This window comes from Esox lucius, chromosome 1 (genome assembly GCF_011004845.1).
Source record: "Esox lucius isolate fEsoLuc1 chromosome 1, fEsoLuc1.pri, whole genome shotgun sequence".
NCBI classification, from domain to species: domain Eukaryota; kingdom Metazoa; phylum Chordata; class Actinopteri; order Esociformes; family Esocidae; genus Esox; species Esox lucius.
Window position 1 is genome coordinate 2,589,717 of NC_047569.1, and position 25,661 is coordinate 2,615,377.

The following is a 25,661-nucleotide window of genomic DNA, read 5'->3' on the forward strand; positions in this document are numbered from 1 at the left end:
TTACGAACAGAACCGGCAACAAAGGGTAGCCCTGCCGGAGTCTAACATGCACTGGGAACATGTCTGACTTACTGCCGGCAATGCGAACCAAGCTCTTGCTGTAGGCCCGAGTTTTTGCCTCCACAAACACTCGGGCTGTAGTCCGCTTGGCCTGCCGGTACCCGTCAGTTGCCTCAGGAGTCCCACAAGCCAACCAGGCCTGATAGGACTCCTCCTTCAGCTTGACGGAATCCCTTACTTCCGGTGTCCATCACCGAGTTCGGGGATTGCCGCCTCGACAGGCACCGGAGACCTTACGGCCACAGCTACGAGCGGCCGCTTCGACAATGGCGGTGGAGAACATGGTCCCCTCGGACTCAATATCTCCAGCCTCCCTCGGGATCCAGTCGAAGCTCTGCCGGAGGTGGGAGTTAAAGATCTCTCTGACAGGAGACTCGGCCAGACGTTCCCAGCAGACCCTTACAGTACGCTTGGGTCTGCAGAGTCTGTCCAGCTTCCTCCCCCGCCATCGGATCCAACTCACCACCAGGTGGTGATCAGTTGACAGCTCCGCCCCTCTCTTCACCCGAGTGTCCAAGACATACGGCCGCAGGTCAGATGAAACGACAACAAAGTCGATCATCAACCTACGGCCTAGGGTGTCCTGGTGCCACGTGCACTGATGGACACCCTTATGCTTGAACGTGGTGTTCGTTATGGACAAACTGTGACTTGCACAGAAGTCCAATAACTGAACACTGCTCGGGTTCAGATCAGGGGGGCCGTTCCTCCCAATCACGCCCCTCCAGGTGTCACTGTCGTTGCCCACGTGGGCGTTGAAGTACCCCAGTAGAACGATGGAGTCCCCAGTCGGAGCACTTTCCAGCACCCCTCCCAGAGATTCCAAGAAGGTTGGTTACTCTGCACTGCTGTTCGGCCCGTAGGCACAAACAACAGTGAGAGACCTATCCCCGACCCGTAGGCGCAGAGAAACGACCCTCGCGTTCACCAGGGTAAACTCCAACACATGGCGGCAGAGCTGGGGAGCTATAAGCAAACCCACACCAGCCCGCCGCCTCACACCATGGGCAACTCCAGAGTGGTGAAGAGTCCATCCTCTCTCAAGTAGTGTGGTTCCAGAGCCCAAGCCATGCGTAGAGGTGATCCCGACTATCTCTAGTCGGAACCTCTCTACCTCACGCACAATCTCAGGCTCCTTCCCCGCCAGCGAGGTGACGTTCCACGTCCCTAGAACTAGTTTCCGTGTCCAGGGATCGGGTTCTCGAGGCCCCCGCCTTCGACTGCCGCCCGATCCTCTCCGCACCGACCCCTTATGGTCCCTCCTGCAGGTGGTGAGCCCACGGGAAGGCGGCCCCACATCGCTCCTTTGGGCTGAGCCCGGCCGGACCCCGTGGGGAAAGGCCCGGCCATCAGGCACTCGCATACGAGCCCCAACCTCGGGCCTGGCTCCAGGGTGGGGTCCCGGCTGCGCCATACCGGGCGACGTCACAGTCCTCAAAATGGTTTCCATCATTAAAGGGTTTTTGAACCGCTCTTAGTCTGACCTGTCGCCCAGGAACGGGTTTGCCTTGGGAGACCCTACCCAAGGCAAACCGGACAACATAGCTCCTAGGGTCACTCGGGTACTCAACCCCCTCCACCACGTTAAGGTGGCAGTTCAAGATAAAAGAAGATATTATCAAATACCTGTGAAATTACTTCCTCTTCACATAATCCCACTCATGTTCTCCCAGGTGCACTCTAATGGGGATGTGAGTGCAGTCAATCTCAATCGCACCAATCCCCCTTGGGATTCCTATGGAAAAAAAAAAACTCTGTATATAGGCTCAGCCTATACATATGAAAAACAGACCAAGTATCTTAATATTGTGAATTACCTGCGATTGCATCAAAAGCCTCTTTGATTTTCCGAATGCTTAAATGGCCAGGGAACACAGGGAACGCAGCCAGCAGTTTAGTGAGAGCAAAAATGTGTTTTGGGTTAATTAGCTGATTAGAGTGTGGCACCAGGTGTCTTCAATATTGAACCTTTTCACAATATTCTAATTACTGAATTTGGGGTTTTCATTAGTTGTCAGTTATAATCATCAAAATTAAAAGAAATGAACACTTGAAATATATCAGTCTGTGCACCTGTAATTGCTGTAAATTCACTGCAACAATACCCAACATGCTAAATAGATTAACATAATTATAAGATACAGAATTCCTCCTTAACGTAAACAACGTTACACATTGTGCAAGAACAACATAAAATATTTCAAATATAGACGCATAAGGCTTGCAAAGCAACACCTCCATTAATATATATACTGTGGTCTAAACAATTAAACATGCGGGCAGTGCGAGGCTCCGCCATTATACAATAACAAGCAGCAACGTGCCACAACCTCATTACAGCGCAATAAACAAAGCGTAACATTTTAAGTTAAACGAACAACAATATCCGTATTACTTACTGGTAGTTGCACGCACACAATTTTAAGAACTTGGATATAAGTACAGCAACACTATATTATATTATCTATAAAATAACTGCACAGTCTTTCAACGCAAGCTCCCTCATCCAAACTTTCTCGAAACTGAAACTTAAACTATCTTCTTCAGCAAACAGCAGAGCGCAGTGGCGCTCCCGATTGGCCGATTCTCAAACAGTAAAATAACTTTTACTTAATTCAGTGTGGATAATCCATCCACCTCACAGGTGTGGCATATCAAGATGCTGATTAGACAGTATGATTATTGCACATGTGTGCCTTATGCTGGCCACAATAAAAGGCCACTCTAAAATGTGCTCAGAGCAAATGTGCTCTGTGATGGAACTGCAATAATCATGCTGTCTAATCAGCATCTTGATATGCCATACCTGTGAGGTGGATTATCTCGGCAAAGGAGAAGTGCTCACTAACACAGATTTAGACAGATTTGTGAACAATATTTGAGAGAAATATGCCTTGTGTACATAGAGAAAGTCTTAGATCTTTGAGTTCAGCTCATGATAAATGGAAGAAAAAACGAAAGTGTTGCGTTTATAATTATGTTCAGTGTAAAAGCAACCGAAGATCTGAAGTGAATTTTGTCAAAGTTGGAAATCAGGTCACATGTCCAAAAACGCTTGTGCGAGAGGCGGTGCAGCCATATAGAAAACTATCGTTAGAAATTTGATGTACAGTTTCTAACAGAGTTACAAATATTATTTATATATATGGTAAAAAATTTAAGGACCCAAAATCAAACCCTTGCAAACTCCTTTATGAACTGCAATTAATCCACTGTGACAACAGCTTGAGTTTTGTCACTAAGGTAGTTTTTAAACCACAAGCAAGTGTTTAAATCAAAACCCAGGGAAAATAGTTTTTCCTGCAAAATAGGATGTTTAACAGTATCGCAGGCCTTGGACAGATCAATGAATAGAGTAACACTTAGTTTCTCATCCAAGGCTTTAGCAATGTCATCTACTACCAATGTGGTCGCTGTTATAGTACTGGGCCCAGATCTAAAACCAGTCTGAAATGTATTTAACATTATATTTTTAGTACCCTCTTTGATGGGTTCACTTGCTACCCAATTATTAGCCCACCAGATTCTACTTGATTTAACCAATGCAACCTGGAGATCACTTGGAAATCTGCACTAACAACATTTTTATTGGAATTATAATAAACCTGTTATGTCAGGTAAAAAGATTGGTTATCATTAAATAAAGATTTCATTGTGAACACTAAAAAAAAATATAATTGCACAAAGGGTTCACATACTTTCAAGTAGCACTTGTATACAAGCTACTTCAGTACTTAAACATCTAGATGCAACTTTGTTACTGTTATGATATTTTATACACATCAGTTGGCTGGGACTCTCAAGCTTCCAGAAGGTCCAGCATTGGCATGATTTGTTGTTGAGGGCATGCTTCCCAGTCGCATTGCCATGTGAATGGATTAGGGCGCCATTTTGTGACGAATTGGGTTGTTTACTTTCTTTTGATCGTGTAATCACAATTTGTCCTTGAAGCAACTCGAAGTCTAGAACCTGAAGTCTACACCCTTTTATCAGTGTTTGGTGAAATAAGAAACATATTATTGAACTATGAATAATGCAGCCTTTTTGCCAAACCACATATGCAGATCCAGCCACGAAGAGGGAATGTCTCTTACTGACTGCATGAGTGACTGACTGCCCCTTGTTTAATTGCCTAGTGGTTAGAGATGTGAACTAGCAAACCAGAGGTCCCATGTTCAAGCCTGGTCAGAGTCAAAAGAAATAATGTATTAGAATTTGTTCAGGATAGAACGAAACTTCGGTGGCTACAACCTTCAGTAGATATGATATAGTAAGCCCCAAACAAAACTGTTTGAGGTTATATTTGCAACTATTTCTGGTGCATTTCTGAATAACGCATCCTTGCATGATTTTTGGGGTAATGTAGGCTAGATCACAACCCCTTGGGCAGTAAAAGAGTAGGGGTTTCCACGATTCTCTCGTCTTTTCACTTGACGAAATAGTCAGTCATCATCACCTATATTGATAGTTTGTGTCACCTACATTGATTGAATGCATCAGTGTCATTCATGAATTAAAGAAAAACTAATGTTGTTGTGTTCATGAAATTAAATAGCTTTGGCAGTGTGAAGTTCATCTTCAGTCTTGCTAAGTTAGTAGATACTAGTTATACCAGTAACTATGCCAGTAGATACCAGTAAGTCTATTACTGGCTAATAAGCTGTTAAAATGACCAGTGGCAAAAGCCATATATGGTGGAGGTAAACTTAAGAAATATTAGTTGGTTTAACAGAATGCTTAATGGTGTCTGGTGAAATATTCAAACTTGGCACAATGTTTATGCGTGACAAAATGATCTAATACCGCTATTACGATGCTATACCGACATTACGCAAATGTGTAGCTTCGATGCATGGTGGTTAAAGACACAGACTTTCATGCGGGTGACCTGGGTACAAATCCAATTAGGACAACAACTTTATTGCTTTTAATCGCGGGCCAGCTGAACTAGACTTGCCTGGTTCCTTTTCTGGTTTGATTTTCTTAGCAGTGATCTTGATCCAGGTGACTATATATAGTTGCTCTATTAAAACAGTTGAGAATTACTTCATAGATGGTTACAAACTAACATTCTAGCCCTGTACCCAAAAGCTAACTAAAGTAGAAGCTAGCTATAGCCATTATTTGAGTGGACCGGTGCCAAACACTTTGCTAGTTATGTAACTGAAGCAGATTATGTCGTTTGGATAATTTTTTTGTTGTGGAAGAACATTGTTTGCATCCATCAACATGCTTTATTTATGGCTGGTTTTCCCAGATAAATGAACGCTGTCCTTGGCGGGGGGTACATAGTTGATGGACATAGGTCAGTCAATGAGATTGTACAAAAACACAGTTGGGACACTGTAAAATGTGAAGAAAAACAGAATACAAATATGTGCAAATCATTTTAAAATATATTACATAGAAAATGGAACAAAGACAACATATCAAATTTTGAAACTGAGACATTTTATTATTTCTTGAAAAATACACTCACCTAAAGGATTATTAGGAACACCTGTTCAATTTCTCATTAATGCAAATATCTAATCAACCAATCACATGGCAGTTGCTTCAATGCATTTAGGGGTGTGGTCCTGGTCAAGTCAATCTCCTGAACTCCAAACTGAATGTCAGAATGGGAAAGAAAGGTGATTTAATACATTTTTAGCGTGGCATGGTTGTTGGTGCCAGACGGGCCGGTCTGAGTATTTCACAATCTGCTCAATTACTGGGATTTTCACGCACAACCATTTCTAGGGTTTACAAAGAATGGTGTGAAAAGGGAAAAACATCCAGTATGCAGCAGTCCTGTGGGCGAAAATGCCTTGTTGATGCTAGAGGTCAGAGGAGAATGGGCCGACTGATTCAAGCTGATAGAAGAGCAACTTTGACTGAAATAACCACTCGTTACAACCGAGGTATGCATCAAAGCATTTGTGAAGCCACAACACGCACAACCTTGAGGCGGATGGGCTACAACAGCAGAAGACCCCACCGGGTACCACTCATGTCCACTACAAATAGGAAAAAGAGGCTACAATTTGCACGAGCTCACCAAAATTGAACAGTTGAAGACTGGAAGAATGTTGCCTGGTCTGATGAGTCTCGATTTCTGTTGAGACATTCAGATGGTAGAGTCAGAATTTGGCGTAAACAGAATGAGAACATGGATCCATCATGCCTTGTTACCACTGTGCAGGCTGGTGGTGGTGGTGTAGTGGTGTGGGGGATGTTTTTCCTTAGTGCCAATTGGGCATCGTTTAAATGCCACGGCCTACCTGAGCATTGTTTCTGACCATGTCCATCCCTTTATGACCACCATGTACCCATCCTCTGATGGCTACTTCCAGCAGGATAATGCACCATGTCACAAAAGTCGAATAATTTCAAATTGGTTTCTTGAACATGACAATGAGTTCACTGTACTGAAATGGCCCCCACAGTCACCAGATCTCAACCCAATAGAGCATCTTTGGGATGTGGTGGAACGGGAGCTTCGTGCCCTGATGTGCATCCCACAAATCTCCATCAACTGCAAGATGCTATCCTATCAATATGGGCCAACATCTATAAAGAATGCTTTCAGCACCTTGTTGAATCAATGCCACGTAGAATTAAGGCAGTTCTGAAGGCGAAAGGGGGTCAAACACAGTATTAGATGGTGTTCCTAATAATCCTTCAGGTGAGTGTATATGCCTACTTTCAATTTGATGCCAGCAACAAATTTCAAAAGAGTTGGGACATGGGTATGTTTACCACTGTGTTGCTTCACCTTTTCTTTTAACAATACTCCGTAAGCAATTGGGAACTGAGGAGACCAAGTATTGAAGGTGAAATGTATTCCCATTATTTCTTGATATAGGATTTCAGTTGCTCAGAAATTAATTAAATTCAATTTAGGATAATTTTGTATCTCTTCTTACACCAAGTTTCAGGGCAATTTTTGTGAAGGGGATGTAAAACTTTACCTAACAATTAAAATTGTAGTCTAAAATAAGAAAATAGTTTGAAGAAAAATAGTGGCATGTAATTGTCATAAAGGACAATGTAGCTGTAGTGTAAATCTGTCTCTTGCAGGAAACCCAGGTCCCAAAGGTATCCCGGGCAAAATTGGGCCAATTGGACTACCTGGATTACAAGGATGCAAGGGAGACACCGGGTTACCTGGACCACAAGGTAGGTTTGGATTACCATACATACTCTATCACTCTATATTACCTGTTCTCAGCCACTGACTTTGTCAATACCAACATTCTAATGAATCATAAAGCCTTTAATCCATGTTAATCCAGTTTACATACATTACGGGTTAAATGTTTTAGAACTATTGAAATTCACATAAGACCTTTCAGTCTTCAGTAGTCCACTAGCAGTGCTTCATGGCCCGGGCAAGCCTCTTTCTTATTTTGACATATTTCTTACTGCCACTGGACCTGTCAAACCTGCAGCTCAAAGTATTCTCTTCACAGTTGAAACTGATTATTGCTTAGTTCGAACAGTGTTAAGCTGTGCTTGAAGCTGTTGTCCTGTGAGCCGCCTTTCACGCAAACTGTTGACCCTCAGAAACCTATCTTCTGATTCTGTTGTGGCTTTGGGTCTGCTAGACTGTTCCTCTAAGTTTCTGAGTGCCTTTTGATAGTGTAGGAAACTGAACTCACTGACACCTTGCCTTTCTCTAAAGGAAAGACCTACACATTTAAGAGTTATAATGGTCTGTTGTCTTCCTCTGTTAATTGCCTTTTTCTTGACATTATAGCAACATACTACTTCCTGCAGTACAGTACTATCCAAATAATGCCTTCAAGGTCTGTTCCAACACTGCTTTGATACAGACAGAAGGTTGTTAGGTAATCAACAAATGTTAGGATGCCTGTAGAAATTGTTAGCATCAAATTTCAAAGCTTCATTTACTTCCATTGTTGCAGAACAAGTTGTTGACCTAATACTTGTTCCTTTTTGCCGGACCACGTAAGCAGAGCCAGCCAAGAAGACCGAATTACTCTTACTGAGTGCCTGCCTGACTGACTCCCCATTGTTAAAAAGCGTAGTGGTTAGAGACGAGGACTATCACCTAGGCGAGCAGAGTTAAATTCTCGCTGTGGAAATAACAAATTAGGATTTTTTTAGGATTAGTCATAGGACCCCCACCTTGTGACAGGACCTTGTTCACAAGGAAAAGTGCCTTTTGAGATGTCCATGGATAAAGTGACGCATTTTTGGAGTGAAACGTATTTCTAAGTCTCTGATACAAACATATGGGCATTGGGGGGCCTCCCTAGTTTGTCTGCACAGCAGGGTACGTTTTCTAGAGCTTCCATGTGCAGGGGGAAGGTGTACATACCCATTGTTTTTTAATGGGTAGGAAATACTGTCCAATTGTACAAAAGAAGACCTCTTAGGGACATGGGAGTTGAATTTGTCAAGCATACGTTACCGGCCTCAGGCCTAGGGGTTTACCTGGGCCAATAGCAAGTGCCACACAGGCAATTAAGTCTGTGGAAGCAGAAGAGACGCAGCACAACTTTTAGTGCATTCGGTCTGAGCACATATTTATTTCTGCCAAAATCATCAACAATTTACAATTGTTCATTAAAACATTTCGTTATACAATTAATTCTTAAACTCCAGACGTATTCCGGACAACCATCCATACACATACCATAACAGTCATTCACTATAACATATTCACCTTAAGCTAACTAATCCATACAGATGAAAGCAGAATAGCATAGCATAGCATCATCTTCCGCTTATCCGGGGCCGGGTCGCGGGGGCAGCAGTCTAAGCAGGGATGCCCAGACTTCCCTCTCCCCAGACACTTCCTCCAGTTCTTCCAGGGGGACACCGAGGCATTCCCAGGCCAGCCGGGAGACATAGTCCCTCCAGCGTGTCCTAGGTCTTCCCCGGGGTCTCTTCCCGGTGGGACGGGACCGGAACACCTTCCCAGGAAGGCGTTCCGGAGGCATCCGAAACAGATGCCCAAGCCACCTCAGCTGACCCCTCTCGATGTGGAGGAGCAGCGGCTCTACTCTGAGCTCCTCCCGGGTGACCGAGCTTCTCACCCTATCTCTAAGGGATCGCCCAGCCACCCTGCGGAGAAAGCTCATTTCGGCCGCCTGTATCCGGGATCTTGTTCTTTCGGTCATGACCCAAAGCTCATGACCATAGGTGAGAGTAGGAACGTAGATTGACCGGTAAATCGAGAGCTTCGCCTTGCGGCTCAGCTCTTTCTTCACCACGACAGACCGATACATCGACCGCATTACTGCAGAAGCTGCACCGATCCATCTGTCAATCTCCCGTTCCATCCTTCCCTCACTCGTGAACAGGACCCCTAGATACTTAAACTCCTCCACTTGAGGCAGGCACTCTCCACCAACCTGAAGTGGGCAAGCCACCCTTTTCCGACTGAGGACCATGGCCTCAGATTTGGAGGTACTGATTTTCATTCCCACCGCTTCAAACTCAGCTGCAAACCGTCCAAGTGCATGCTGAAGGTCCTGGCTTGAAGGGGCCAACACGACAACATCATCCGCAAAGAGCAGAGACGAAATCGTGTGGTCCCCAAACCTGACACCCTCCGGCCCCTGGCTGCGCCTAGAAATTCTGTCCATAAAAATTACAAACAGAACCGGTGACAAAGGGCAGCCCTGCCGGAGTCCAACATGCACAGGGAACAAGTCTGACTTACTGCCGGCAATGCGGACCAAGCTCCTGCTTCGGTCGTACAGGGACCTGACAGCCCTTAGCAAAGGACCCAGGACCCCATATTCCCGAAGCACTCTCCACAGGATGCCGCGAGGGACACAGTCGAATGCCTTCTCCAAATCCACAAAACACATGTGGACTGGTTGGGCAAACTCCCATGAACCCTCCATCACCCTGTAGAGGGTATAGAGCTGGTCCAGTGTTCCACGGCCTGGACGAAAACCACACTGTTCCTCCTGAATCCGAGGTTCTACTATCGGCCGTATTCTCCTCTCCAGAACCCTGGCATAGACTTTCCCGGGGAGGCTGAGAAGTGTGATCCCCCTATAGTTGGAACACACCCTCCGGTCCCCCTTCTTATAAAGAGGGACCACCACCCCGGTCTGCCATCCCAGAGGCACTGTCCACGACTGCCACGCGATGTTGCACAGGCGTGTCAGCCAAGACAGCCCCACAACATCCAGAGACTTGAGGTACTCAGGGCGGATCTCATCCACCCCCGGTGCCTTGCCACCGAGGAGTTTCTTGACCACCTCGGTGACTTCAGCCCGGGTGATGGACGAGTCCACCTCTGAGCCCTCATCCTCTGCTTCCTCAATGGAAGACGTGACGGCGGGATTGAGGAGATCCTCGAAGTACTCCTTCCACCGCCCGACGACATCCCCAGTTGAGGTCAACAGCTGCCCACCTCTACTGTAAACAGCGTTGGTAGGGCACTGTTTCCCTCTCCTGAGGCGCCGGATGGTTTGCCAGAATCTCTTCGAGGCCAGCCGATAGTCCTTCTCCATGGCCTCACCGAACTCCTCCCAGGCCCGAGTTTTTGCCTCCACAACCACCCGGGCTGCAGTCCGCTTGGCCTGCCGGTACCCGTCAGCTCCCTCTGGAGTCCCACAAGCCAACCAGGCCTGATAGGACTCCTTCTTCAGCTTGACAGCATCCCTTACTTCCGGTGTCCACCACCGGGTTCGGGGATTGCCGCCTCGACAGGCACCGGAGACCTTACGGCCACAGCTCCGAGCGGCCGCTTCGACAATGGCGGTGGAGAACATGGTCCACTCGGACTCAATATCTCCAGCCTCCCTCGGGATCCAGTCAAAGCTCTGCCGGAGGTGGGAGTTAAAGATCTCTCTTACAGGAGACTCGGCCAGACGTTCCCAGCAGACCCTTACAGTACGCTTGGTCTGTCCAGCTTCCTCCCCCGCCATCGGATCCAACTCACAACCAGGTGGTGATCAGTTGACAGCTCCGCCCCTCTCTTCACCCGAGTGTCCAAGACATGTGGCCGCAGGTCAGATGAAACGACAACAAAGTCGATCATCGACCTGCGGCCTAGGGTGTCCTGGTGCCACGTGCACTGATGGACACCCTTATGCTTGAACATGGTGTTCGTAATGGACAAACTGTGACTAGCACAGAAGTCCAATAACTGAACACCGCTCGGGTTCAGATCAGGGGGGCCGTTCCTCCCAATCACGCCCCTCCAGGTGTCACTGTCGTTGCCCACGTGGGCGTTGAAGTCCCCCAGTAGAACGATAGAGTCCCCAGTCGGAGCACTTTCCAGCACCCCTCCCAGAGACTCCAAGAAGGTCGGGTACTCTGCACTGCCGTTCGGCCCGTAGGCACAAACAACAGTGAGAGACCTATCCCCGACCCGTAGGCGCAGGGAAACGACCCTCTCGTTCACCGGGGTAAACTCCAACACATGGTGGCAGAGCTGGGGAGCTATAAGCAAACCCACACCAGCCCGCCGCCTCTCACCATGGGCAACTCCAGAGTGGTATAGAGTCCATCCTCTCTCAAGGAGTGTGGTTCCAGAGCCCAAGCCGTGCGTAGAGGTGATCCCGACTACCTCTAGTCGGAACCTCTCAACCTCACGCACTAACTCAGGCTCCTTCCCCGCCAGCGAGGTGACATTCCACGTCCCTAGAGCTAGTTTCCGTGTCCGGGGATCGGGTTGTCTAGGCCCCCGCCTTCGACTGCCGCCCGATCCTCTCTTTACCGGCCCCTTATGGTCCCTCCTGTGGGTGGTGAGCCCACGGGAGGGCGGCCCCATGTCGCTCGTTCGGGCTGGGCCCGGCCGGGCCCCATGGGGAAAGGCCCGGCCACCAGGCGTTCGCGAACGAGCCCCAACCCTGGGCCTGGCTCCAGGGTGGGGCCCCGGCTGCGCCATGCCGGGCGACGTCACAGAACACATGATTTTTTTCTTCATTAAGGGGTTTTTGAACCGCTCTTAGTCTGACCCGTCGCCTAGGACCTGTTTGCCTTGGGAGACCCTACCAGGGGCATATAGCCCCAGACAACATAGCTCCTAGGGTCACTCGGGTACTCAAACCCCTCCACCACGTTAAGGTGGCAGTTCAAGGAGAGGGGAAGCAGAATAGTCAGATGTAATTATCCCTTTCAATATAACTGTGTGTATGCCTTGTCATATGATTACGATGTCCTGAGTAATTGTATAAATGTTACATGTCCATCCTTCGTTAACAGCATTTTGATTACTAGTATTTACTGGACATTACTTAATACAGTAACACAATAATGGTTTCCTCCAGGCATAGCTGTGTCTACTCAAATTAGCTATGAAAAGGTAACTTCGCGCAAAAACCGTACTGAGGAAAGTAACATGTAAAGTGTGGCTTCTTAAAACTTTAACACGTTTCTGGTATAACCTATAATATATTATACAGTACATATCTCAATACAATTCATTAACTAATAAGGAAAACCGAATACTCAAATACAAACTAGATGACTCCCAACTACTAGCAACATGAATGGCTAGCTTTCGCTTGGTGGAAAAAGTCAAATTTCCTTCGCATTCAATAAAACTGTTACAGGTCCATCATTCACACATTTGTTTGCAGATTATCCTAACTAACTAGTTCATACAAATCACAACTTTGACCCAAAACGAACATCTTTTAGAGAGTATTTTACATACCTGTGGAAGGAAAAGAGACGCAGCGCAACTTTTAGTGCATTCGGTCTGAGCACATATTTATTTCTGCGCAAACTCAGGACCGTTGCCTCCCTAATGCAACTCCACAGCAGCACCTATTGGTCAGGTGGAGTAACTACAGTTTTGTAACTGGTAAGACAATTGTTAAAATAGTTCACTATGTTCAAAAAATAAGGGGGGTGTCTGATAATAGGATTACCTTTTAATAGAGGCCATTTTCTAACCCTCCACACATACAACGAGAGACACTTTCAATAGACCTTAGAATGAGGCATTTTAAGCCTTTCTTGCCCTGTACAATTGGAAGGTATTTCCTACCCATTCAAATGCTTGCTGTGTAACATACTGACACCAGCAACGTAATACACTGGATCTGGATGTAGACCAGGCCTGAAACACATCCTGTGCAGAAGTGATTTGTGTGTAAAATATATTGGTGTGTACAGTTGGGCAGTAAAATTTACATTTGCCCAGTAAACGTCAGAAATTGTACTCAGGGGAGTTTGGAGCTAAGTGTATGGGCGATCCCATTGGGCGTACAATTCGGCAGTAAAACTGTACATTTGCAGTGTAAATCACAGCCATCACCTGTCTAAGACTTGGTGCCTTGACTGTGGAAAATGTCCAGGTTGCTCAGTAGACCCCTAGAGCATTTTTGCTGAATTGCAAGAAATCTTTTTTGAACGAGAGGTCTGTCTGGGAGGTCTGTATGGGAGGCCAGTAATACTAGGCATCTGCCGACTTATTAATTCTTTGCGCTAGTATGGCATCCATGTGCAATGTCCGCCCATACATTTTTGTCCAAAAAGTTAGCACAGAATCTTACTTGTTTATAACTCTGAAGTGTATATAATTTTTCAGTTTTTGGTGATCTTATTTGTTTTTAACTCTGGCAGTTTACCACTTACATTTGTACCATTTCAGGTTATACACTGCTTAAATTGAAAATAAACCTTTGACTGGTAGTGTACATACACAAACTTTCCAGCTGAAGGAAGCCTGATTGAAAGTGTCAATTGCAGTGCACAACTGTTTTAAACAGACAGTGTAACGAAGACACATCTGAAAAGTAATGATGGGACCGATTGTCTTCTCAGGTATCCAAGGTGAGAAGGGGACTCCTGGAACCAAAGGCCCCCAGGGGCTCCCAGGTCTGCACATTTCCAGGTCTATAACGGATGGCTTTATATTCACCCATCACAGCCAAAAGCAGGATGTACCCCGGTGCCCAGGGGACAGCAAGCTCATCTACTTGGGATACTCCCTACTCTTTATCAACGGCAACAACAGAGGCCATGGCCAGGATCTAGGTATGAGCACCCACATACCTGTGCATGTGCACATTTCATGACACGCAAAGAATCCAACCCCTAAATCAGGAGTTTTGCTGCCTTAGCAAACAGATTACTCCTTACCTCTGTCAGGGAACAGGTTTTTATAGAAACACAGGTGCATCTAAAAATAAAAGTTTTTTTTTTTTCATAATTCAAATCAAAAAGTGATACCTTCATATATTTTAGATGTATTACTCAAAGCCTTTTTTGAAATTTTGATGATTACAGCTCATGGAATCAAAAATCCAGTATCTCAAAATATTAGAATAAAAAATTACAATACAGCAATGCCGACTTGTGAAGAGCTCATATCAGCTAAATTACCCCCTGAGCCTTCAATCTCTCAGTCTGGTTCGGAACACACAACCACAATCATGGGGAAGACAGCTGACTTGACAGTTGTCCAGAAGACACTCATTGACACCCTCCATGAGGAGGGTAAGTCACAGAAGGTCATTGCAGAAAGGGCTGGCTGTTTGCAGAGTGCTGTATCAAAGTTGACTGGAAGGGAAAAGCGTGGTAGGAAATGTTTCACAAGGAACAGGGATGACCGCAGCTTGGAAAGGATTGTCAAGCAAAGTTGATTCAAGAATTTGGGGGAGATTCAAGAACTGCAAGTGTTGCATTCCTAGTGTCAAGTCACTCCTGACCCAGAGACAACGTCAGAAGCATCTTACCTGGGCGAAGGAGAAAAAGAACTTGACTGCTGCTCAGTGGTCCAAAGTCCTCTCTTCAGATTACATTTTGCATTTCATTTGGAAATCAAGGTCCCAGAGTCTGGAGGAAGAGTGGCGAGGCACATAATTCAAGTTTCTTGAAGTAGTGTGTAAAGTTTCCACAGTCAATTATGATATGGGTTGCCTGTCATATGATGGTGTTGGTTCACAGTGTTTTATCAAGTCCACAGTCAATACAGCTGTCTACCCAGTAGATTTTAGAGCACTTCATGTTTCCATCTGCTGACAAGATTTATGGAGATGCTGAATTCCAGTTCCAGCAGGACTTGGCACCTGCCTACAGTGCCAAAATGACTGGTAACTGGTTTGCAGCCAACTTGCCTGACCTGAACCCCATAGAAAATCTATGCGGTTATGTCAAGAGGAAAATGAGATACACCAGACCCAACAACACAGATGAGCTGAAGGCCGCTATCAAAGCAACCTGGGCTTCCATAACACCTCAGCAGTCCCACAGGCTGACTGCCTCCATGCCACGAAACATTGATGCAGTAATTTGTGCAAAAGGAGTCCCGACCAAGTATTGACTGCATAAATTAACATACTTAGGAAACATCTGCAGGTGTTTTGAGTAAATCAGCTGATCAGAGCTCTTTTCAGGTTGACATTTCTGTATTATACAGTGGGGAGAACAAGTATTTGACACACTGCCGATTTTGCAGGTTTTCCCACTTACAAAGCATGTAGAAGTCTGTAATTTGTATCATAGGTACTCTTCAACTGTGAGTGACAGAATCTAAAACATAAATCCAGAAAATCACATTGTATGATTTTTAAGTAATTCATAATTTTATTATTGCATGACATAAGTATTTGATACATCAGAAAAGCAGAACTTAATATTTGGTACAGAGAGTGTAGGCAGGAACTGCCCAGAGTGTGTTGGCAGTTCCTGGATGACAAACGCATTGGTGCCATTGACTGGCCCTCACGTTTCCCAGACTTGAATCCAATTGACAACCTCTGGGTTATGTATCGATGCATCTGACTGTCACTTGATGCCCTGATCCAGGTCTGTGAGGAGATCCCCAAGGATACCATCCACAGTCTCATCAGGAGCATGCCCAGACGTTGTTGGGAGTGTATATAGGCTTGTGGGGCCTATACACACCACTGCGTCACATTATGAGTTGCCGTGATGAAATCCACACAAGTTGGAACAGCCTGTGATTTCAATTGTTTAATTATTTTTAGTGTGAGTTTGAATCCAGCCCTCAATCGGTTGGTGATTTTGGTTTCCATTGACCGTGGTTACGTCATTTTGTTCTCAACTAATTACACAATGTACAGTAAAGATTTTGATCTTCAATATATTTAGTTAATCGAGACCTGATGTGTGATTTAAGTGTTCCCTTAAGTTTTTTTGAGCAGTGTATATATTTCTCACAAGTACATGCAACACCCCTAAAAATATGAATAATGTAACACTCTTTAGGCTTTACATACTGTACAGGTAATGTATAATCAGAGCATGCCTGCGGTAGCACAGGGGATTTATGTACATCAGATAAAACGTGTACATTTAACAAAGAGAGCAGCAGATTGTTACATTTACACAGGTTATTCCCCTGATACCACAAGATCCTTTTCCACTCTGGTCTACTCTCTCTTCCACGTAACCTGCTGGCTCTCCTCCTTTCTGTACCATTCTGTCCCTCACTATAATAACTTGTCTCTTTTTTGAACTAAAGTTGCCTGTCCCTGCTCCACCTTTCTCTTTTGTTGCAACAGCTTAATTTACTCCTGAAGAAAAATCACATTGAAAACCGATACATTTCCGTTGCATTTAATGTTGGATGAACAACTATCTAGCATGGCAAAATAGTACTGTTAGTGTTAGCTTGCCCAGCGTCCTTTACCTAATGTCTGTGTTTCTCAATACATGTCAGTATAACTGGAGATACAATTGTGGCAGCAATATTGATAGCTACATGTAGATGAGGTTAGAATAATATAAAATACCATCTTTTTGTAAGTGATTTTTGCAGAATAAACTATTTAGAATAAAATAATTTAATCTTGCGCTGGTGGAATGGTAGTAACTTTTTGCCTAGGTCATGACATTAAATGCAGATTAAAATAAAACAGTGGGCTGTAGGCCTCCTATCGTCAGGTCTGACTTATGTGTGTAAAATTCTTCATGAAGTCCAACACTATCACACTGAGCGTTTCAACCATAGATTTAGAATAGGCAGTTTAATGTGCAAAGTAAATGTACACATTTCTTTTATCAAATACAGTGATTTATCAGACACGCAGCAATGATTTAAAAATACAATTCTAAATGGGGGCTTTAAACTTGAAATTCACCTTGTTCTAATGATTGCAAGTATGGCCTCGGTAAGTGTGCTGCCTACACAGCACACTCAGAGAATCCTGCCCACCGTATTAGAATTTTCTGCCTCTTTGCACATTTCAGCCAATGCCACAGATATGCACTGAATGGTCATTAATAGAAATAACACATCAATTTAAATCAAACAATCACACATTGTTGATTACATTAGTGTGTTATTCAGGATTCAATGTAACACAAACCTGAAGATAATTAGTAAAACTGTCAGGAAAGAAATGATTGCTGCACACCAAACTTGTCGCTGTAACATGTTTTGCGTGATTGTCATGATAATTTGCATTGGGTGTGGAAACTTTCAATCCAACCTAGAAAATCCCAGAATTTAAGGCCTTGAGTTTGTTGAAGCAGAAAGTATAACTAATTGAAGCAGAAAGTCGAATATAATTTATTTCCTAGTGGGGACCTGCCCAAAAATATTTTGTACACATTGTACACATTGACATTGATAACACACTTGATTACACACTTGATTGAGTGTGTAATCCACTGACATTGATTACATACTCACACAAACACATAGTATGCTTATAAACCCAATCACAATCACAGCTGTTCTGTTTGATTACATCAAACAGATGTCTCCTGAAAAAGCCCATATTATGACTTTCTGCACAATAGATATTAATTAATTGTTTGGTTTGCCTATTTCCAGGGACACTGGGGAGCTGTCTGCCTCGTTTCTCCACCATGCCCTTTTTATTCTGCAACACAGAAGAAACATGCCGCTACGCCTCCCGAAATGACTACTCCTACTGGCTGTCCACGAATGAGGCAATGCCCAGTGACATGGCCCTCATTTCTGGTGACTCACTGGAGAGATATGTTAGCAGGTGCTGCTCTAGTTTACATTGCTTTTAGCAGACTGTCATATGCCATGGTTTCTCCTGTTGGCTAATCAAACCAGGTTTAATGCCTGTTTAGTCTTAAAAAAATAGGAACTTCTGGGGTGAGGGGAGGGTACATTTTTTTTTTATGTATTATTTACAGGCAAATCAATCAGTTGATCATACAGTACTTGCATTGTATGACAACCTTGTGGTCTCTCCCTCTCTTTCAGGTGTGCGGTGTGTGAGACCAAAGCAAACATCATTGCTGTTCACAGTCAGACCAGTCAAGTACCCAATTGTCCACAGGGCTGGCTCTCTCTCTGGGCTGGCTATTCTTTTGTCATGGTAGGAAATATAGTACAGTCTTAAAAAGGAACTATGATTTAACTGCAGATGTAGAATCTATTTGAGACTGATTTGTTACTTATTGCACATACTTCCCCAACAATTGGAAACGTGATTTATTTAAATTTATAATTTACCCTTTATTTAAACAGCAAAATCAAGCTGACCCCCAGGGCTCTTTTACAGTTGAGCAATATGTTACAGAAATAAATCAAAGAAAAACATATAGAAATAATTTTCTTTAAGAACCGCAATCCAAAATCACAGTGAAAAGTTATTGTATTGGACAATTTAAGGGAGTAATCGTTTTTTATGACATTGGGTCCCCCAAAAATATGAAAATGGCTGACCCTTCCCCAAGCAAAATATATTTTCACATTACCTTCCGTAGCCATTGGGGGGAAAAAACATGACCCTCCCCATTCAAAATTCTGATTAAAAAGTAGATCAAGTGCATTTGGTATCAAAGACAAACTCTCCTGCTCAACAATATGCACTCAAAGCTAGCCTATAATATAAGCCCACTGCCCACAAACAACAGACCCAATAAAAGTGGAAACATTGAAACGTATAAAGTGTAGATTAGCCATATATTTAAAACACAGTCTGTATTCTAGATTTCATAATGCCTGAAAATTCAAGCCCATATTTCCAAACGTCTATAAAAATATGAATATTGGTACCAGCTGATAAACATTTCCCAAAATACACAATGATACACTAACTGCATGCCCTTATTGCAGCTAATGGAGGAAGGGCAAGTTTATTTTATTATTAGGGTTTCAGCAGTTCACTGGTGAAACCCTATTGTGTTTGTAAGTGGCAAAAGGTGACTATTTGAGCTAGGCCCTCAGTAGTGGAAAAAGATCTGAGGTCATACTTATAAATAATAACTCCGATGCCTGTGTATACAGAGCATGACCTGAGACCTTTCTTTTACAGACCTATGTAGGAGAAGAAATTATTTGATTTTATAACAGTACTCAGTCTTTTTGGGTAGGAGTCTATTAGCATGGCACATCTTGACGTGGCAATATTTGCCCACTCTTCTTTGCAAAAGCACTCCAAATCTGTCAGATCTCCTGTGCACGACCCTCTTCAGATCACCCCATAGATGTTCAATTGGATTCAGGTCTGGGCTCTGGCTGGGCCATTCCAAAATGTTAATCTTCTTCTGGTGAAGCCATGCTTTTGTGGATTTGGATGGGTGCTTTGGGTCGTTGTCATGCTGAAAGGTGAGCTTTCTCTTCATCTTCAGCTTTCTAATGGACGCCTGAAGGTTTTGTGCCAACATTTCCTGGTATTTGGAACTGTTCATAATTCCCTCCCCTGTTCCAACTGAAGAAAAACAGTCCCAAAGCATGATGCTGCCACCACCATGCTTCACTGTAGGTATGGTGTTCTTAGGGTGATGTGCAGTGTTGTTTTTGCACCAAACATACCTTTTGGAATTATGGCCGAAAAGTTCAACCTTGGTTTAATCGGTCCATAACACATTTTCCCACATGCTTTTGGGGGACTTGATGTTTGTTTTTGCAAACTTCAACCGGGCTTGGATGTTTTTCTTTGTAAGAAAAGACTTCTGTCTTGCCACCGTACCACATAGCCCATTCATATGAAGAATACATGTGATGGTTGTCACATGTAGCACACAGCCAGTACTTGCCAGAAATTCCTGCAGTTCCTTTAATGTTGCTGAAAGCCTCTTGGAAGACTCCCTGACCAGTTTTCTTCTCGTCCTTTCATCAATTTTACTGGATGTCCAGTTTTCTGGTAATGTTTCTGTTGTGCCATATTTTCTCCACTTGATGATGACTGTGTTCCATGGTATATCTAATGCTTTGGAAATTATTTTGTACCCTTCTCCTGACAGTTCACTGGTAAAACCCAAATTTTTTGTTTGCATTTTTATTATTATTTGTCTGCAATTTTTGAAGTGTTATTTTCAGTTTCCCGTGAGTTAAAATGGTGCAAAAGGGCCGAAATATGCATGGTTGTACAAGCCCATGGCCCACAACTTCTGATGCAATACCATGTAAATCCGCCTCACAGTGGCACAGTCACAAACCTCCAAAGTTGCAGCTCATGTGAGCTAGCATCTTGAACATTTGTACATATGTCAATCTCCTGACTAGAAACAGTTTTGCCAGTGGGACCCATAATAAATAAAATGTAAGTGTTTAACCAGCGGAAAATACAGGACTTTTGCTAGACATGATTGGCTGGGATAATGAAGGGGCTGGACATGCTGACATACTGAGTTCTGATTGGTCTGCCAAGTCACTGACTACTGTCTTAATACCCGTACTTGTTTAATAGAACTGCAACTACTGCTGCCCAGTGGCCGCAACCGCCGGCTCCTCCTGCTGCCCAGGGGCCGCAGCTGCCGGCTCCTCCTGCTGCCCAGGGGCCGCAGCTGCCGGCTCCTCCTGCTGCCTAGGGGCCGCAGCTGCCGGATCCTCCTGCTGCCCAGTGGCCGACGCCGCCGGTGTAGATCGTTGCCTCCAATTGGGCACCTGTTTTTATGTTCTGTGTGTGGCCACACCCGGTGTGGTTCATTTTGGTTTTGTATGTATTGGATGCCCTATGTCACTGGTTGCTGCTTTGTTTTGTTTTCCCTTTTGATTAAAACCATGGATGTAACCATAACAGTACAAATAAACAAATAAAAGCATACAGTGGGGCAAAAAAGTATTTAGTCAGCCACCAATTGTGCAAGTTCTCCCACTTAATTATTTTCTCCAGAAAATCACATTGTAGGATTTTTAATGAATTTATTGGTAAATAATGGTGGAAAATAAGAATTTGGTCAATAACAAAAGTTCATCTCAATTCTTTGTTATATAACCTTTGTTGGCAATGACAGAGCTCAAAAGTTTTCTGTAAGTCTTTACAAGGTTTTCACACACTGTTGTTGGTATTTTGGCCCATTCCTCCATGCAAATCTCCTCTAGAGCAGTGATGTTTTAGGGCTGTTGCTGGGCAACACAGACTTTCAACTCCCTCCAAAGGTTTTCTATGGGGTTGAGATCTGGTGACTGGCTAAGCCACTCCAGGACCTTGAAATGCTTCTTACGAAGCCACTCATTCGTTGCCTGGGCGGTGTGTTTGGGATCATTGTCATGCTGAAAGACCCAGCCACGTTTTATCTTCAATGCCCTTGCTGATGGAAGGTTTTCACTCAAAATCTCACGATACATGGCCCCATTCATTCTTTCCTTTACACGGATCAGTCGTCCTGGTCCCTTTGCAGAAAAACAGCCCCAAAGTATGATGTTTCCACCCCCATGCTTCACAGTAGGTATGATGTTCTTTGGATGCAACTCAGCATTCTTTCTCCTCCAAACACGACAAGTTGAGTTTTTACCAAAAAGTTCTCTTTTGGTTTCATCTGACCATATTACATTCTCCCAATCCTCTTCTGGACCAACTAAATGCTCTCTAGCAAACCTCAGACGGGCCTGGACATGTAATGGCTTAAGCAGGGGGACACGTCTGGCACGGTTTTAAGTCCCTGGCGGCGTAGTGTGTTACTGATGGTAGCCTTTGTTAATTTGGTCCCAGCTCTCTGCAGGTCATTCACTAGGTCCCCTTGTGTGGTTCTGGGATTTTTGCTCACCGTTCTTGTGATCATTTTGACCCCACGGGGTGAGATTTTGCGTGGAGCCCAGGATCAAGGGAGATTATCAGTGGTCTTGTATGTCTTCCAATTTTTTATAATTGCTCCCACAGTGGATTTCTTCACACCAAGCTGCTTACCTATTGCAAATTCAGTCTTCCCAGCCTGGTGCAGGTCTACTATTTTGTTTCTGGTGTCCTTTGACAGCTCTTTGGTCTTGGCCATAGTGGAGTTTGGAGTGTGACTGTTTGAGGTTGTGGACAAGTGTCTTTTATACTGATAAGTTCAAACAGGTGCCATTAATTCAGGTAATGAGTGGAGGACAGAGGAGCCTCTTAAAGAAGAAGTTACAGGTCTGTGAGAGCCAGAAATCTTGCTTGTTTGTGGGTGACCAAATACTTATTTTACCGAGGAATTTACCAATGAATTCATAAAAAATCCTACAATGTGATTTTCTGGATTTTTTTCCTCATTTTGTCTCTCATAGTTGAAGTGTACCTAACAATAAATAAATAAAATGCCTAGTGAATAGGCTACAGATAGTTAATTCAAACACTAGTATATAGGTCCAGACTCTTAGTTTTTAGCAAATGCATCGTTTGTCCATGAATAAGCTATGAAAAAACAGAGAGGAGTTTTGGAAAAATACAACGTCCTTTTTACCATGTGAATAGGCAAAAACGTTGCGTCTTTGCGAAGCTCTCCTAGTGGGGCTACCAGGTTGATTTCAACGACAGTGCATAGGTCCAGTCTCCTTGTCTAAGCACATGCATCGTTAATACATCTATAAGTGACATGAATAAGGTATTGAAAAACCGATGTTTTTTAGGAAAAATACAATTATTATTATATGTGTATTACTAACATGATATCAATATTAAAAAAATGTAATATCACGGTTATCGGCAATACTGGTATATTGCGACACCCTTGCTTTTTTTCCGATGACACCAAATGTAACACTAACGAGCCACATGACACCGGGGAGGGAAAATGGCTAATTGGGCCCAATTTAGACATTTTCACTTAGGGGTGTTCTCACTTTTGTTGCCAGCAGTTTAGACTTTAATGGCTGTGTGTTTGTGTTATTTTGAGGGGACCACAAATTTACACTGTTATACAAGCTGTACACTAACTACTTTACATTGTACAGTGTTGTCATATCATCAAATATTTACAAAAATGTAAGGGGTATAATCACTTCCGTAAGATACTGTACCATTACAAAACTCTGAATGTGGACCTTTATAAAATAAAAAGTTAAACAAAAATGTTGCCATAGGACCCCGTTCAGGAATTCTGTCACATATGTATGAAGGACTTTATATATATATCAACGACATCTGTATGTGAAAACATGGCAGCTGTTGTCAAATGAACATGTGCAGGGTGTCATTTTACACGTATTAGTACACAACTCCTGCCCCCAAAATATTATAATTTAATAAGAGGTACTTAAGGTAATCTCACAAATAACATTTTTGCAATTGGGGACCATGAAGTTTGTGATGATGGACATTTTGAAAACATTATCTATTCCTACTTCTACTGGGTGCATATGTGTTTCTCAGCACAAATGGTACAATAACGATGTTTAGTGCTGTTTGCTGAAACCCACTCAGTGCTGCTTGCAGCTTTAATTAGGGTTTCACCGGTTCACTCCATTTGGACAATTTGCATCTGACTGTGGTTTGGTCGGGGCCCAGTGATTTAAAATGACTGTAACCTTTGCCGGACTGAAAGGCATCAACTGGAATTTGATGATGAGCTAAAGTTGATCAGATTTATTTTTGTCAGGACTGGCCCAAATAATCCCAATTTACCAAAGTAAATTACCGAAGTAAAATGTTCGGTAACAGTAGATTGCAGTATCTCGTCCAAGATCTACATAGGATACTGAAACGTTTGCCTCTCTTCTTTCTCCTCTGTCGCCATATTGGTAGACAAATTGGCGGCAGGACTAAGGACTCACAGCAAGCTTAAATATTTTATGTTTAATTACGTACCACATCAAACAAAGGAAAAAAAACACTTAACTTGGGTATGATTTGTTCTCTCTGACTCCCTCTGTATATCACTACAATCTGGAAAAAGATCCAAGTTCAATGTTTTGAATGCAGAAAACACTTTTTCACATCACTGTACTTGCTTGGTTTGTAGGTAATTAGAGCTAATGTAGTAGAAAAATACGTATATATCTATATGATTTAATAAAATAATATATTATTTGTGTTCACAGCATACAGGAGCAGGGGCAGAGGGCTCTGGCCAACCCCTAGCCTCTCCAGGTTCTTGCTTACAAGAGTTCCGGAAGATTCCGTTCATCGAGTGTCATGGGAGAGGGACATGCAACTACTACACTGACTCCTACAGCTACTGGCTGGCCTCCCTGGACCCCGAAAACATGTTCAGGTAAAATGAGTACACATTTACCCAAAGATCAAAAATACTGTGGGATATCATGTACTCTACTGAGGGAGTTCTGCATGCAGACATTAATTTGAAAATGATGGCTCGGGTAGACTTCCATAATTATTTAAGTAATTTTGGGCCCACAGGTGCTAATTCAAAATCAATGTGTGTACATGGTCTAACACATTTTTACACTTCTACATCTCCTCCTGCAGTAAACCCAGTCCTCAGACAGTGAAAGGAGACTCCCCAGGGAGTATAGTCAGTCGCTGTCAGGTCTGTTTGAAGCAGTTTCAGAGGCTTTAAAAGCTGAAGATCTGATATTGAGGGCTGGAATGGAATTTAAATGTATTTAAATGTCACTGTGGGACTCATGTTTCAATAATTGTTCTTAATTGGAGAGCCAAGCAGCTAAGTCTGGTTTATTGAAAAACGCTGATCCCTGTTTTCTTCTCCTGCAGACAGCTATTGACTGAAATAGTATGAGAATCAGAATCCTCATAAGACCTTGCACCCTTAAATTCTAAAATTAGTTATGGAATAAGTGAATGTTGAAATGAAATAAGAACCAGTACCACATTTCCTGCTAGGTTTTATGAGGTTATGAAGCATTTCAGTCTATACCGGAAATATAGACTGCTATCCTTACAACGTCACAGAAATGATGCTAGCATACTGAATGGGCAGAAAGTTATTTGGTATGACTCTGAAACTCTGAAAGATAGAAACTATGACAAGAACTGTGGTGAATTGTAGGTTACAATTTCATTTTGTTTTTTCATGTACTTGTTTTGTTTTAGGTGTTTTGATTGATGTCATCTGTATGCTAATCTGGCTAACATTTGCTAGCTAGCTGACCAATTACTGCAAAAATACAACAAGTGCATTTGCTTTCAATAAAAATGTGAAAACTAAATACAGACTTTTTATATTGTCAACAATCCAAGTCAACCTCATCTGTTTGGCCTCTGCCAAAATGATTTGCAGCTGATATTCTTTGTATCAAAATTTTGTTTATCACTGTAATAAACATTGACCAATACTGAAATACAAGTTGGATCAGGAATGCACTGTTGCATGCCTAAACAAAAATATAAATGGCAAGAAAGTTTTGCATTGCTTGACTTTACCTTTGTGGCAACTGTGATCCTGAAATGAATTGATGTAATATTCCAGTATTTGAAAGGGCAACAGTGTAACTTGAAAGGGAATGTTATTTTTTGTGACATGGGTTTCAGATTCTAATTTAACATTATCTTTTTTGCCGGACCACGTAAGCAGAGCCAGCCAAGAAGCACAAATGTTGCGGACTCCCATGC

General features: G+C 43.3%; 1 protein-coding gene and 1 long non-coding RNA gene across 4 annotated transcripts in view; one reads left to right on the forward strand and one right to left on the reverse strand.

The window, feature by feature from the left end:
- LOC114839327 overlaps positions 1-12,883 on the reverse strand; it is a 41,995-nt gene extending 29,112 nt beyond the window's left edge. For both annotated transcript variants that reach the window (XR_003781818.2, XR_003781817.2), the window contains exons 1-2: positions 12,695-12,883; positions 1,687-1,795 (exon numbers count right to left, since the gene is read on the reverse strand). This is a non-coding gene — a long non-coding RNA (uncharacterized LOC114839327). The remainder of the gene's footprint in view (positions 1-1,686; positions 1,796-12,694) is intronic.
- col4a3 (collagen, type IV, alpha 3) overlaps positions 1-25,307 on the forward strand; it is a 303,630-nt gene extending 278,323 nt beyond the window's left edge. For both annotated transcript variants that reach the window (XM_029119708.2, XM_029119709.2), the window contains exons 47-52: positions 7,123-7,221; positions 13,810-14,022; positions 17,792-17,969; positions 18,197-18,311; positions 24,170-24,342; positions 24,558-25,307. In XM_029119708.2, the coding sequence (XP_028975541.2) occupies positions 7,123-7,221; positions 13,810-14,022; positions 17,792-17,969; positions 18,197-18,311; positions 24,170-24,342; positions 24,558-24,648 (869 nt within the window). In that variant the 3' untranslated portion in view covers positions 24,649-25,307. The remainder of the gene's footprint in view (positions 1-7,122; positions 7,222-13,809; positions 14,023-17,791; positions 17,970-18,196; positions 18,312-24,169; positions 24,343-24,557) is intronic.
- The last annotated feature ends 354 nt before the right edge of the window (positions 25,308-25,661 follow it).